Here is a 16226-nt window from a genome sequence, read left to right on the forward strand (position 1 = left end):
TGGTATGTCATACTTCCTTTGTACAAAAATATTACCCATGTTAAATTGTCGAATTGAAAACAAATTAAGTAGAAACAGTAGTGGCAAATCAGAAATCACCGTGCTAAAATTTGCCCATTTTTGCCACTATCCCATAATTATACCAAGTTATAGCTGAGAGGTGATGTGGGTTAAGAGAATCAACTTGAGGAGGCTTTAGCTATCAGACAGAATGGTTACAAATTTCAGTTCACTAGCTCTGTGTTCTTGGGCAAATTTCATAATCTTGCTGAATCTCAGCACTCTCATATTTAAAGTATTGATAGTAGCTTCTTTACAGAATGATGAAGTGATGGATAGACATATAATACCAAATGCAGTACAGGAACTGGCTGATGTATAACACTAGATTCATTACGAGTTCACAGTTGAAGAAGATGTCATTGTTGCAGAAACTGATTTTTTTTAAAGCCCTTTGATGCTATATTTCCATTCAATTTTGCATTTCCCACATAGATATGCACAGGATGAGACTCTGTTCCAGTGATAATTGCTAGGTTTTATAGCATGGTACACCACTGGCACTCCCTACCTAATTACAACCTTGACTTTCCCCAAGGACACCCTTCTCATTTTCCGAGTTATCTCTGGAGTCGCACCTGTCAGATAATGGTCTGATATACAGTACCAGGTCAGTGAGTCCACTAATTTCACATGCATACTTTTTGTATTCAAGGGGAATCACATAGAATTCATCAAGTTATACAACCAAGAACCTGTCCCAAGCTAACCTGAGCTAGTGGGTCTGTGCTGATAGGATCACCCACAACAGTTTTACTAATTAAAACAAACAAACGAACAAACAAAACCTGAAGATGAACTTTATAATTGAGACTTTTTGTCTTTGGGCTGAATCAAGGAAAGATTCATCTGGGAGGCTGGGGGCAGGTAGGTCATTTAAGCATAGCATTGGACTCTCTCACATCTCCCTCTGCCTCTCATGTGTCCTTTTCACACACAGGCAATTTATATGACTTTGAGCAAAGTATGTAATTACTCTAGGCCTCCACTTCTACCTCTAGAAAACGTCTCTCATAGAGGACCCACCTTGTAAAATTTTTATGAGGATTTAATGAGATAATTCATGCACGGTACTTAAAAGAGTGCCGAGTATATCATAACCTCAACGTTATTTTTGCTCTGGTCAAGGTTGTTGCCTCCTTGAGAAAAAAGAGGCTCTCGTAGCCTGTCCTTATGCATCACTGTGTTAACCATCTGGCTCACGATATTAAATAACCAGATATACTAACACAGTATGGTGATGGAGGAAAAAAAAAGTCAGACCTTAAGGCCCCTTAAAGGATTTGTTGAAGGAAGCAGATTGATGAAAATAGGAAAGACAAGGAAGTTAGAAGACAGGGAAGCTCTTTCTGGGTAGCTAACTCATTGTAAGACCTAGAGAAATCTTATTATCTTTTTTCCAACTTAAAATTAAGGTTAAAAAATTTTTTTCTACTGCAAAGGTTTCTTGGAAAGATCTACTGAGATAAGTCAAATATCTTTATTTGATTCACAATACAGACTAGCTATATTCTTGGTACTGGGCATGAATTTATTTTCACAAACATTAATCAGAAGTCGGAGAACAGAAACGACACTTAGGGCAGGACTACTTACAGGATTTTCTGGCTACTCACTCTCTCAGATATTAAAATATCTATTCTTAGACCAAGCCAGATCATCAGAGAAATATATACCTAAAATAATCCAACAGTTCCTCCTACAGAAAACTCATTATCAAATTACATTACAGTGTGAGGCCAGCAGACCATAGTGATGGTCCTCACAAGAATAAGTTCTATAAACCTCATTAGTTGTATAACACAGAGGTTGCCAAAGACATTTTTCATTACCTCTACAGTGAGCTCTTTATAAGATCCTCCAGAAGAAATCTCAGCCTGACTTCAGGACTAAAAATGGTAGCACTTGTCTCCTGAGTGTTGGAAGTGGAAGCAAATACAGATTTACTGCTAAGAGTTAGTGGAACAGGCCAAGAATGTATTCCTGCATTCATTCAAAAATATTTATTGAACACCTACTACGTGCCAGACTCTCCACTAGGATCTAGAAATGAAAAACAAGACAGGAAATGTCTCTGCCTTCACAGACCTAGAAACTAGTGGGAATGAAAAGATGATTAAATGAGCAACTACAATACAAAGAGATGATATAAAATGAACCAGAAGAAGGTCCTGGGCAACTAGGTAAGATCTATCACCTTAGGTAGACAGGAGCCTGAAATAAATCCAAGCTTGGACTAAAAAAAGATTTAGAGGACTGTAGAGGAAAACACACACTTCAGTGGAAATCAGGAGAGGAAAGACATGTCAGGAAAAGCCTAGAAATAGGTGGATAGAGAGAGATACCAAGAACTTAAGACTGTCTATATATCTCCTACCATGACCAGAACTGATCTATTTATGTACTTCACATCAATATAATAGCCTACATGAGTAGAATTATATTGTGTAGAGTGTTCATAACTATATTTAAATCATGTCATAGACTCCTGAGGAAATTGGCTTGATTTTATGTCTCTAAATAACTACATAGGAGAAGGTATCAAAGAAAAAACAAAGAAAGATTTAGTACTGTTTGAGATATAATCTTAGGTAACTCATCACACTGAAACTCATATGGATACAACCTTGTTGGTTTCTTTCCATCACCACTTACATCTGAAATGAGAGAAGAACACCAAGATATATTGGGATTATAAACCTCTCCTTCAAATTGAATGCAACTGTCCTTTTTATCCCCACAAATGCCGGATATTCAGGGGTGTCTGGGTGGCTCAGTCGGTTAAGTGTCTCTTGATTTCAGCTCAGGTCATGATCTCAGGGTTGTGGGATCAAGTCCCATGTCGGGCTCCACGCTTAGCAGGGAGTCTGCTTGAGATTCTCTCTCTCCTTCTCCCTCTGCCCCTCACTCTACCTGTCTATCTCATTCTCTCTCAAATAAATAAGTAAATCTTTTTTAAAAAGTGCTGGATATTCAGAGCACAGAATAAATATATACAAGGAATTATGATATTGAAAAGTTTAACTGAGCAATCAAAAGACCAGGGCTTTAGACCTGGTTGTGTCACATAAAGACATGATATGTGAAGCTTGGAGGCTATGTGAGTAACTCAGTGAACTTGGTACCTCATGTGTGTAGTGTAGTAACAAAAATAGACAATACTGATTGAAGATCTACTGTGTGACAATCACTCATTCCATGTGTTTTCCATGTATTCACTAACAATAACCTCATGAGGTAGGTATTATTGTCCTTTTACAGCTGAGGACACTGAGGTATTCAGAGATACTGTAACATTTCTAGGTCACATGGTTGGTAAATTCAAAAGCAGGCAGAACAGCTCCAAGTTCCTACCCACTACTTTATTCTCCCAACTTCCATCCAAGAGCATCCCAGGGAAGAACCATATTGGAGTACCATGCCTCGGGATCTATTCAAGAATTCACCTTCTCTACCCAGGGGCCTTTACGACATAATAGTGAATGGCAATATAGGGTAATAAGAGTGACCCTGTGCCATGCCCTGCTTTGCCCAGGACAGACTCGGTGGATGCCTGTTATCTCAATGCTCACCAGTATTTTCTTTTACTCCAGGGTGTTCCACTTTGAATAAGTTATACAGTCATACATACAGTCATACATATAGTGGTTAAGAGCTTAAGTTCTGCAGTTTGCTGGGTCTGTGTTTGAAACTCAACATAGCCATTTACTAGTTGTGGAAATTGAGGCCAATTATTTTAACTAAATAAGTCTTAATTTTCACATCTACTAAATGGAAATAATAATGGTGCCTACCTTATAGTTCAGTTGTGAGAAACATAGGGTCAAGACATGATCAGCTATATGAATCAATTAGTATAGCGCCTAGCAAATAGTGAGCACCCAAGAAAAATGAGTTTTTACCAACCTTTTATTAAACGTTTGAGAGGTTATCTCACATCTGCATAATCATGGTGGACTATTTTGTGAACTTGAGACATCAAACCATACCTGTGAATCTGAAGCACTTAGACATGAACCAAGTCTTTCTAAGTAAATCACTGGTACTTCTGGAAGTACCCATTTTAAGACTAAATTATAATCCTAAAGCCATTGGAAATACAGTTTAGTTCTTGACCACTCCCAAGAATCTTAATCTATTCCAGTCTGGACTCCATTAAATGCTAAAATTCATGATGACAAAAAGTAAGAAAATATTCCTTAAACTTATAATCCCCTTGTGGTCCTTGCTAGCCTGTTGGGCCAGCCTAGATTCATACCAGCAAATTCTGGGATTATTCTGCTTTAAAACACAAACCACTGGCCCACCCTACTTTGTATTCAAACCCTGGAACAGCTTCAACATTCAGAGAATATCCTTTATATGGCAGGAGCATGGCCACAGACCAGCCCCTTTGCCTTCCACTAAAGTGACTGGCTACATACCCCAGAACCTGCCAAAATGTTTGTCACCTGACAGAGTCTTAGAGATTAGGCTCAATAAATTATAGTCATGGGCTTGAAGAAAACCATATAGCTAGTTGGTATATATACTGAACAAATTACCTATTTCCCCTTCATTTTCTTTGTAAAATAAGGGGGTTACATCCATTGTAAAAGAATCAAAGGGTCAAATCTAACATGGTCTGGCTCTGGGCCTTTTAAAAAGATTCCATCTGCTGAAGGATGATGACCCCCTTTCCCCTCTACTTTTAAAAAACTCCTAAGGAATGAAATTCTACTTACTTCCATAGTAACCCCTCTAATAATACGCCTGACTGTCAGCAAGTTCTTTGCCTCCACCCCGCTTCCTCTTCTCATCATGCAAATTGCCACTGGCTTTAATTAGATTTAATAAGCCACTGGGAAGTGCAGTGAGGGAAACAGGAGAGCAAAGATTACACAGTGTGGGCTTACCCTTGCATGTTGAGTACAGCATTTCCCTGGAACTCTCAAATCCTCCCAAAGTTGGGAAAATAAAGAATGCCAAACGTATGGAAAGACATGCTGCTGCTGTCCAAATGTGAAACGTGGGTGGAGAAAATCATTTCGAAAGAGAGAGTGAGGGAAAAGAGAAAAATCAACCCGAATCCCCAACAGCTGCAAATCACGAAGCGTGTGAAGCTGTTACCTTGGATGAACTCTGATTTCCTGCTCACAGATGGCAGGGTCCTGTTGAGCCCAAGGATCCTGTCCAGGTGGAAGGCAAACACTTCACTCATGTCCAAAGGCTGCTTGAGTAGTCCACAGGGGCTGCGGCCACAGCCGGGCACAGAGCCAGCGGCGCTCCCCTCCAGCACCAGCAAGCGCGCTCCGCTTTTAGAGGACACGGGCTGAAGATCTGCCACGGCCCCATCCGCCAACAGGCGCATTCGGAGGATGTCTTCTTTGCTCAGCCACGAGGGGGCGCTCTCACTATAGATCCTGATGTTGCTCTCCTGGGTCTTGGGCCGCTGAAAATCTGAGCCCCCAACTTGCACCCCTGAGCCCCGGATCAACCTCCAGGGTCGCTCCCCAGCCTTAGCCAGATTTCCTCCCTGGACGTACCCAGGCACTTCAGCATCAGCTGCCCTTGCAGCATCCTGTGGCTGAAGGGATGGCCCGACCAAAGCCTCCTGTCCCAGGGCTGGCGATGCCACTGCATACTTCTTCCTGCGCTTGGGTTTCACTGTGCCACGGATATTGGCAGGCTTGCTGCGCTTGGAGCGTAGGGTAATGTACACCACATTGAGCTGCAGTGTGGTCCCATTGCCCTGGGACTCTGGAGGGGCCAGGGTACCATCCAAGGGTATCTCGGGGAACGGTGCCTCGGCAGTGTCGCGGCCCTGGCGCGGCCCCTTTTCTGCTGCCCTTCCTTGCTGAAGAGAGGCGCGTCTCACCTGGCTCACCAGAAAGCCCAGGTAGATGGCGCACGCAGTGCCCAGCAGGAGGTTCCTCCGGGTCCTGGGGCGCCGGCTGCTCCACAGTTTACGCACCCGCGGGACGCACAGGGAGCAGATGAACCAGTTTATGAGCTGCCCTGGCTTGTCTGGACAGGTCATTTCTCTGCTGCATCCACATGTTGAAGAGAGTTTAAAGTCTGCAGTTCGTTCCTGCTGACATGATGCATGGTTTCCTGAATTCAGCTGTCGCCTCCGCTTAGGTATAGAAGTGATCTCCAGTGGGTAGAGGAGAGGTGGAAGTAAAGGGTTGGTGATGAAGTTGGGAATGCTTCTGACACTCGCCACAACAAACCTTTTAAACTCCTATCAGCCTCCCCAAGGAGAAGTGTGGCTTGTTTCTGCGAATGAATGGAAACAGAGTTAACTGAATCACAATCTCAAACTAGGTCGGTTCCTCTTCAAGAGTAAAGGGGAAAAGTAACCCTTTCCTTTCATAAACACCACCACCATGAATTTTTTTAAAATAAAGTTTAAAAAAGAGAAACAAGACAGACGTATAGATTCGATATTCTGTGTAAATTAGTGAAAACAAACCACGGAAACCTAAGAATATTTCATAACTTGTAGCTAGAGTCATTTAATTTGATTCTGAAAGAAAAGTATTAAAATTTGGCAAGCCCTGTTTGAAATTTAGAAATAATTTCAGACAACTGATAGGTGGTTTTTAAAAACAATCTTTCAGACAACTGATAGGTGGTTTTTAAAAACAATCTGTAGCCATCCATGTTTATTTTTTAGAGTCCTGCATTACAAATTGGACAGAAGCACCAAGTACTAACATTCAAATTCAGAAACTTTATTCTCTTAATCCGATGGTACAATTTTTCCTCATTGTATGTTTCATCATCCCTACATGAAGAATGATTTCAATATAAAGCCATAAATGTCCATATATCTCAGAAGAAGTTACGTTTTTTTCAGTCACACACACACACACATAAACACAAAACACAAATCCGACTGCTTTTCATTCCTTTTCTTCCCACAAAAGTCAGCTGAAGGAAAATAAAGGGACCTCTAGCTCTATTTTTTTTCACATTATTAAAAAGAAGAAGAAGAAGAACTCATAAGCAACCTTACTTACACAGCTGGCCCCATGCTTGGCTCCAGGAAGAATGTAATCCCTGACTGTAATGCAAAGAACTTTTAAAGGCTGAGGCATGTAAGTAGAACATATTTCATGGTCAAGAGTGTTCCACATTTCAAATATCTCAGCTCAGCTTTAAAAGCTCCCTTGAAAACTCCTGATTGCAAAGCAAAACGGCTACTTGTCAACTGGCTGCTGGTATCCCAGTTTTAAGGCGCGTAAGGTTTGTTTTTTTTTTAATAGTTAAAAAAATAAACTTTAATTTTAAGATCTGGAAAAACAAAAGCCAAAGCCGTACAGAAGCAGTTTTCATTCAAATAATTTTCCACTTATTTTTAACCCCTGGGAGCCCTCTAGTGTCCTGTTTGGAAACAGACTCAGAAATGTCCTTCTCATGGAGTTAAAAAGGATTGAGAGTGTTTGCTTAGAGGCCGCAGGATAAATACCTTATAAAATGAGGAATGCGGTAACCCTGCTATCCATCCCGTGTAGCTGGGGATTAGAGCACCAAGGTTCCCAGGGACTAGGACTCACCTTACTGTCTTGACTGTTTACAGAGTAACATCTGTCTCCCACCTCTTCTGAGAAGGCCTAGAGGTTCACAAAAAGGTAAGAAGGGGTTAACTTAAATGAGGAAAAAAATAGAACGGTGAGATAAGAGTGCACACAGATAGGGGTAGACGTTTATAGCGTGCTCTTGCAAGGAGCAACGGCTCACAAAAAGAAGTCATGGATTCTCTCTGATTGGAGGTGGTTTTAAAAACAGGTTAGTAATTGGCTTGGGGAGTTTGCATGTCCTGGCACAAAGGCAGGGCTGATGACCTCTGGGTCTCATTTAAGCTCATTCTTTTTGCTTCGAGGGCAAATGAATCAGAAGGTAGGAAGGTGACAGGAACTGTTTGCCCCGCTGGAAAAGAAGTTTGTGATACTGGGGGCAGGTAAGAGATTAGCATATGGAATATAAGCCTAAAAATACTGCATTTTACAATGCAAAAAAAGATCAAGGGATTGAAACAGAGCGAGGAGGAAAGAGTAAACTTCCAAGTGATAAAATGCCCAAGTATTATAATACAGCTGTTACTTTAGCACTCAAACTCAGACCTGTCTTCTTTTTTAAAAGTTTGGCCGCATGGAGGAAGGAGAGGAACAATCCCAATATTGACAATGGTCTAGAAGTACCTGTAGATTTTGGCTAGACTTCAAGAGACTTCAAGCATTCTTCCAAAAGCGTTTTCCTTTGTATTCCAAAACTCTTAAAGCTCACTTCCATAAGCACAGAATTATTTTCTAGGTAATAAATGTTAACTTTTTGAAAGGAAACCATGACAGAGTTGTTTTATTATAATGATATTAGGGGCATCTGGGTGGCTCCGTTGGTTAAGTGTCTGCCTTCGGCTCAGGTCATGATCAAGTCCTGGGATCAAGCCCTAGGATCAAGCCCTGCATAGGGCTACCTACTCAGCAGGGAGACTGCTTCTCCCTCTGCCCCTCCTTCCACTAGTACTCTCTCTCTCACTCACTTTCTCTCTCTCAAATAGATAAATTAAGTCTTTAACAAAATTATATAACAATATTATTATTTTCACATATCAAGAAGAATAATTGACCTGACTCTAAAAATTAAAAATGCATCTTAAATTAGAAGCAGAAGCCAGGTTATAACAAGCAGAAACCTCCAACTCCTCCGGCTGTTTCTAAAGCAACTTCTTTAGTAAAGAAATGTTTTGGAAATAGATGAGAGTGTGTGAGTTGGTGAATTTGCTTGACTGCCCCTCCCCCCAACAAAGGTCTCTATTGGAAGACCAGCACATTGCCTCCTCTTACAGCCACAAGAGAGAGTAGTAGAGGCTAAAGGGTAGGATATTTAGAGAGTGGGCTCCAGAGGGAGAAAGCCTCGCTCCTAATCCTCCTTTGCTTTCTAGCTGTGGTCCCTTGTGACAAATAGCCTTACCTCTCTAGCCTCAGTTTCCCTATCTAAGAGAAGACTAATAATAGCACTTACTTACCCCATCAGTTTCTTGTGATGGTTAAATGAGATAGTGGTGACAGAATGATAGTTTGAAAGCTTAGTCAATATTTTTTATTCCCCCATCATCTTATTGAACTTCTCAGAGGCCCTTCTCCCAGCCCACGCAGCTTGACAGGGAATCACCACCGCATCAAAGGGGAAGCTATCAGCATGTAATTAGGCACACGCTCATTGAATTATTGGTGTCATCAATATATGGATATAACCAACACAGTGGACAAGACTGCTCATCAGATCTAATCAGAAAACAATTTTCATTGGGATGCCTGGGTCAGTTAAGCATTGGACTCTTGATTTTGGCTCAGGTCATGATCTCAGGGTCATGAGATTGAGCCCGGAGTCTGGCTCTGCACTCAGTGGAGAGTCTGCTTAAGATTCTCTCTCCCTACTATGGACTATGAGAAACAAACTGAGGGCTACAGAGGGGAGGGGGGTGGGGGAATGGGATAGACCGGTGATGGGTAGTAAGGAGGGCACGTATTGCATGGTGCACTGGGTGTTATACGCAACTAATGAATCATCGAGCCTTGCATCGAAAACCGGGGATGTACTGTATGGTGACTAACATAATATAATAAAAAATCATTATAAAAAAAAAAAAAAAAAAAAAAGATTCTCTCTCCCTCTCCCACTGCCCCTCCCCCAACCCCCACACTCACTCACTTGCTCTCTGTCTCTCCCATTCTCTAAAAAGAAAGAAAGAAAGAAAGAAAGAAAGAAAGAAAGAAAGAAAGAAAAGAAAAGAAAAGAAAAGAAAAGAAAAGAAAAGAAAAGAAAACAATTTTCATCATTCTCCCCACTGCCTATTCATACCTGCTCTGTGGCCTAGTAGCACTTTTCCACTCCCTTGGATAAAAATGCAGACATGATTTTTCTAGTCATACTAAGATTTTTTAAAATGTCTCCACTCATTGTAGTCACACACATCATTTGCACAAAAACTAATCAAAATGTTTGATCCAAACATAGTCAAAATTTTCGAACTTCTTTTAAGTTTAAAGTATTTTCCTTCCCCAGAAATGAGCTGTCCCTCTGAAAGCATAGACAAAGCCGACTGAAAAGGAGGAGTGGAAATCCATCTCGGACTGCTTCGTTTGGTTTTGTTTCCCGTCTAGACCTTCCTCCTCACCTACATACCCACTCAGCCCACTCTGCGTCCGTCCCTGGCTATTCCAGAGTTGAAGGGTAGTGAGGACGGAAAAGTAGTAACAGTGGAAATATTCTTGCCATCCCACTGTATTGTCATGAATTGGTTCATAAACTCCCCGGGCTTAGCACAGGTTTATAAAGCTGACCGTCTGGTGGGCATTTTGCACTTGCTTCAGAAACACCACTGTTATTGTCTCTCCGGCTGGCTGTGGATGTCTCCTCAGTCCCTTGAGATCTGGCAGCCCTCTGCTCTGTTGAGGTGGCCTTCTCTCTACAGGCCATCTCTTGGGCAGCATTTAAAATGGCCAACATGGTGGCTTTCTCATTGGGACCTGTCTGTATCTCCCACAAGTGGTCTGATACACACAGTCACCATCCTTTGCCTCGGCAACCTCAGGCGTTGCAACGCGACAACCTCTTTCCCTTGGCNTGGTGGACCGTCATTTTGGAAGGGAGAAGCAGCTGCCACCCAGTGCTCATGGTCATGGCTGAAACTGAACAGGATGGTATTTTCTACCATCGGGCTCAAGAGAGAAGTTTAATTTCATTTTAGAAAAATAAACCTAAATTCCTTGAATGAGTAATGGCTTGAAAATTTGTTGTCACAATACAACATTCACAAATAACATGTGAGCTCACACGTAACACTCCAAATATTTGTTATTGGTATTAATATTTGGTCCGAGAGAGCAAATCCTCATACTTTCTCTCCATTAAAAAAAAATACATGAGGAAAACAAAGTGGAAAGGTAGACAATAAGACAATGATAGGGCTTATTATAATTACCTGGGAAACTTTTTATTCTTTTATGGAGGCAGGAGAGGGTAATGAGGAGAAACAACTTGAGCAGGGTCTGGAGCCTCTGGTAGCATTCAATTTCTTGACCTATCTGGTATTTATTAAAGGATGTTTATTTTGGGACAATTTGTTGGCTATACATTTGTGATTTATGAAAGAGGTGGTAGGTAAACAAATATTCTTTTTACATTCTTTATATCTTGCATGTGCTCTAACTCTATATAGAAAGAGAATAGAAGTAATAATTGTTTACATATTTGGGTTTTTTTAAAGATTTTATTTATTTATTTGACAGAGAGAGAGACAGCCAAGGAGAGAGGGAACACAAGCAGGGGGAGTGGGAGAGGAAGAAGCAGGCTCCCAGCGGAGCAGGGAGCCCAATGTGGGGCTCGATCCCAGAATCCTGGGATCAGGCCCTGAGCCGAAGGCAGACGATTAACAACTGAGCCACCCAGGAGCCCCTGTTTACATATTTGTATTTACAATGAAGAGTTTGCAATGTTTTCATCATTTAAAATTAAATGTATAAAGTTAAAGAAAAATAAAATCATTGGAAATTTTGAAAATATGTAGATACCTAGGCCCCACCCACCTCCCCAGAGATTCTAATTTCATTGGTCTGAGGTAAAGCCCAGCAATCCATGCTGGGAAAAACTTCCCATGTGCGGGAATTCACTCCTCTAAAAGTTAAATGATAGTTTCAGAAGCAAATTAACACCTTCTGGCAGTCAAGTGATAAGTCTGAGGCTTCACTGGCAGTAAAATAATCTTTAAATCCTCCAAGGCTTCCAACTGTAAGCACCAAGGGCAGTAAAGGCTGCTTCTCCTTTGGGCTGGAGGAACTCCAGGACCAGACTGGGCAGTGCGGAGGGCCCCAGATTTGCCATTCACATTACTCCCATTTCTCATTTCTCCTCTCCTGTCAGGTGTACCTTTTGCTGCTACTGCGGGCTGGAGCTCAGCCATCCCCTACGAGCCATTCAGAAAGTGAAGCGGAGGAATTCGTAAGGACTCCAGTCACTGAAAAACTAAGTATCAAGCTTCTCCTTGCTGTTGTGGACCTATGCTTGTTACATAGATTACGGACCTACAAATGAGCACTTTGTTCCTGGCTCTGTGCTGACCAGACCCTTCCACTGGGTCCCTAAGCCTTGCTCACAACCTTCCTGACTCTCTAGGACCTATAGCGCTTCTAGAACTGTAGTCCTGGCTTTAGCCTAGGTTGTTAGGTACCACCTCTGTCCTGCTTGCGATGTGGAATTTGCTGATATTTTTGCTATCCATTCTAATTCCAGGCCAGGGCAGCCCCAAGCTGGCCTGTCTTGACACCGAAGAATTTGTAGTCTTACAGTGTTTGAAATGTTGTCCTAAAGGTGTTTGATGGGAGCGCCTGGTCCTGATTTCAGGGTCATGAGATCGAGCCCTGCAGCGGGCTCTGCGCTCAGTGAGGAGTCTGCCTGAGATTCTCTCTCTCCTCCTGCCTCTGCCCCTCCTCCTGCTTGCATGCTCTCTCTTTCTCATGATAAATAAAATCTTTAAAAAAAAATAAATAAGGGTGTTTGATTGGTACCAAGAAGTTTGTAGTTCCTTAAACAGTGCTCTATATTATATCTGTCTTTGAAACCGTATGCAAAAGAAGTTACAGTGTTCCATTGTATTAAAAAAAAATGCATGCCCTTCCACCCTGCACTTAATTAATCAGTCACTCTTAAGGACATCTTCCCTGTTGACCCCACCACCTCTACTTGCCATCGGTAGGAGAAGCATTTTAAAAGAAAACTAGCTGTCTTCTCAGGGCTAGCCTTACAAATCTATGAAGTGACGCTGAGTGCCATCTCTTGATCTCTCATATGTGAGCAGAAGGGCACCAAATAGGCATATTTCCAGAGGACACAGTGCCTGACATTTCATTGCGTTGGGTGTTCTCCCCTCTATCTCCTGTTTTACCTGGCAAAGAGGAACACAGGCCTCCATGCCTTTTCGCAGTATGGAAATCTCCTGCAATCATCCAGTTAGCCTCATTTCCCTGGGAGTGTTTGTTTCATTTACATAAAGTTGTATTTGGGTCAGGATGTTTCTGCCGCATGACCAGAAACTGTGCAATGTTGGTATGGACGGAGCATAATATAGGAAACAAATAAAATGTATGAAAGCCAATTTGACATACATTTGAAATAGCATATTTATAGGGTTGTTATTTCACTTCTGGATAATTTGATCATTTCTGCATGTGATAATAACCAGCATTTGTTTTGTAGTTCTAAAACCCAAGAATGCATATTGCCCTCATGGAGTAAGAAAACTTAGGTAAATCAGAGGCCATCCGAGTTGCCTCTAAAATCCCCTGGACAATCTAGACAATGAAGCTGCTTTACCTCCGCTGTGGGTGCTGAAGGCCTAGATGCTCTGCCTCTCACCCCCACTCCCCGGCCACACACACAGAAACGAGGCCAGACACACACCAGCCCTCGGTCATCCTTGGCTTAAGATAGGAAACCCAAGCAGCCGTGGTTTTTGGCCTATGCAAAGGCATAAAGATTGGATTAAATTGTCTTAATCCTTAGGCTCCTTGCAGAAAATTATGCAAAGCTACAAATTATCTCTTTCCTCCTCACGTAAGGCATCGTTTGCATGAAAGAAATAAGTTGCAGAATTAGAGGAAGGAAGGCCCCCTGGCTAGACTAGATTAAACTTGGCATATTAGAAATGCAATGGGATTATACACAAACACTTTCAAAGAGCAGGAGGAGAAGGTAGAGAGAAATTTGGGGTGCTTTTTTCATCTGCATCTAGTAGCTTTGAGACTCAGCTGTGTCTCCCACAATGATTCAGGCACGTGTGGCATATCTGAGAAGTTGCTGGGGTGTAAGAACTGCACATGCATGTTTCATGAATGTTTAGAGAAGCTGGATTCAAAAAGACAGAAAGTGTTTCTATCACATTCCCTGTCCATCCACCCAACCCCACCTTCCTAGCTCTAGAGATTCAAACCCCAGGAAATAACTATAGGCAAACACGGATGGAGATATTTTCACGTCTTGTCCTATAAGATATCAAGGCATCAGCAGCCCACTTTGGTTTCCAGGCAAGGAAATGTGATGCAGAGTCAGGGAGCATCCATTGTTCCCATCCTTCCAATTTCAGGCACACTGTTAGGCAGCGCCCCTGGCATGGACCTCATGCTTCCCATGAAAGACGGCAGCAGCAGCAGGCTCAGCGGTGAGGCACCTTTAAGTAGCTGGACAGACGGAAAACATCCAAGAGGAGCAGGAATGTGGTAACCAGAATTGACTGGGTGATAAGCACTTGAGTGACAATCCCTGGCATCCTGAGACACAGTTGCACACTTATCTGAGAGATGCTGGAGATCTTATTTTATGCAGGAGTGGGTAAGAGTCAGTGCAATTTGAGTCACTCCCACTAAAGAGTACTTGGCACCCATAGGCTGCTGAGACTCAGGGAAATGCACAGCCACTTAATGTTTATTAAAGACTCACTAAATGCCATTAATGTCCCAATAAATATTGAATGAATGAATGAATGAATGAATGAAATAATGAATAAATGAAGGAAACTATTAAGATAATAAAGCACAGTCTCTAGACCACGGCCTCTCAAAGTGTGGTCCTGGATCATCAGCACCAACTTCCCCTGGGAATTTATTAGAAATGCAGATCCTTGAACTTCACCCCAAATCTACTGGATTAGAGATTCCTGAGGAGAGGCTCTGCGATCTGCATTGTGAGAAGCCCTCCAGGTAATCTGTGCTAAAATTTGAGAACCATTGCTCTGGTTGAGGACCCCCAAAAAGAATGGGGCAGACCAGGAAGAAGATAGGAATATGCCAAAAGAGAAAGGACAGAATAAAGCAAAAAATTGTAAGAAGATTCAAAACAGCATTCGCAAATTATGTAAAGTTATCTCTACCTTTTCCCTCTTTATAGGAGTTCATTTCCTCCTTGACACTTCATCCATTGGTTGGGAAAAGACAGAATACGCTAATATCACATGTTCTGCCCAGCCAAGCCCCCTCACCTATCCAACCCTATTGATTGAGAAATTGAGAAATTTTCTCTATTGAGAAAGCTGCTTTCTCAAGGCAGGGTCATAGCCTGTAGATATTGGGAAAAAGAAGAAATCTGAGCAAAGACAATTCCCCAAATCATAGAATGGAAACCAGGAACACTCCTGGGTGTGGTGAGGCCATCACCAGTTCCATACCCATAAAGACATCTTTTTTAGGAAAATCACACTGTTTTCCAAAAGGCGGTCATAGGGTTCCCATGGCCACATAATGTGTAGCATAGACAACAATTATAAACCAAAAAGCTTTGGTGAGAAGTCTGGAATGGGTTCTGAAATGTAAAAAGCAAGTAGATAAAAGCAGTATAACACATAGAAGGAAATTAAATATTTGTGTGAGAATGAACATGGCGTTTCCCTAAATATAACACACCTCAATCATTTTTCCACAGGAAATAACCAATGCTTTGGTTAAGAATGCGCATTATTTTTCAGTTCTTTGGGGAATAAAGTAAACTTGATTGAGGTAGTCACCAGTTGGGAGGCAACCCTCCTTTTTTTTTTAATCTTTGTACTAATTGCTTATAAAATAGAAATTGCCAGAAATACCGTTGACTACAATAAATCTGCCTTTAATTCTGTTGATTGAGGAATTTGTAAACAAAATATTCTTAGCTGAGTGCTTTGGGCAAGTGCTGTGAACTGAATGTTTGTGCCCCCTCAAAATTGACATGTTGGAACTCTACTTACCAACGTGAGGTAAATGTGAGGTAAATGGAGATGGGGACGCTGGGAAGTAACTAGGTCATGAAGGTAGAGCCCTCATGATGGAAACATTGCCCCTGTTAGAAGAGACAAAAGAAAGCCTGTTTCCTCTCTCTGGTCTCTGCCATGTGAGGGCACAGCAAGAAGGTAGCCATCTGCGAACCAGGGAGAGGGTTCTCACCAGAACCTAACCATGCTAGCACTTCGATCTCAGACGTCCCAGCTTTCAGAACTGTGAGAAATAAATTTCCATTATTTAATCCATCCAGTCCAGGGTAATTTGTTATTGCAGCCCAAACTAAGAGACCAAAATATTTCATTTTGCTCAGTTTCCTCATCTGAAAAAATTATTATATCTAGCTCATAGGGCTATTCTAAAATATAAATAAAATAA

The 16226-nt window shown here is 41.8% G+C and overlaps 1 protein-coding gene across 2 annotated transcripts in view; it reads right to left on the minus strand.

Annotated features, from left to right (window-relative positions):
• Window positions 1-7272, minus strand: part of GASK1B (golgi associated kinase 1B) — a 45541-nt gene extending 38269 nt beyond the window's left edge. The window contains exons 1-2 of one of the 2 annotated variants that reach the window (XM_040626398.1): window positions 7065-7272; window positions 5170-6318 (exon numbers count right to left, since the gene is read on the minus strand). In XM_040626398.1, the coding sequence (XP_040482332.1) occupies window positions 5170-6079 (910 nt within the window). In that variant the 5' untranslated portion in view covers window positions 6080-6318; window positions 7065-7272. Of the gene's footprint in view, window positions 1-5169; window positions 6373-7064 lie in introns of those variants that run through there. The other variant, XM_008685543.2, reaches the window with a different exon arrangement.
• Between the last annotated feature and the right edge of the window lie 8954 nt (window positions 7273-16226).

This window comes from Ursus maritimus, unplaced genomic scaffold (genome assembly GCF_017311325.1).
Source record: "Ursus maritimus isolate PB19 unplaced genomic scaffold, ASM1731132v1 scaffold_11, whole genome shotgun sequence".
NCBI lineage: Eukaryota > Metazoa > Chordata > Mammalia > Carnivora > Ursidae > Ursus > Ursus maritimus.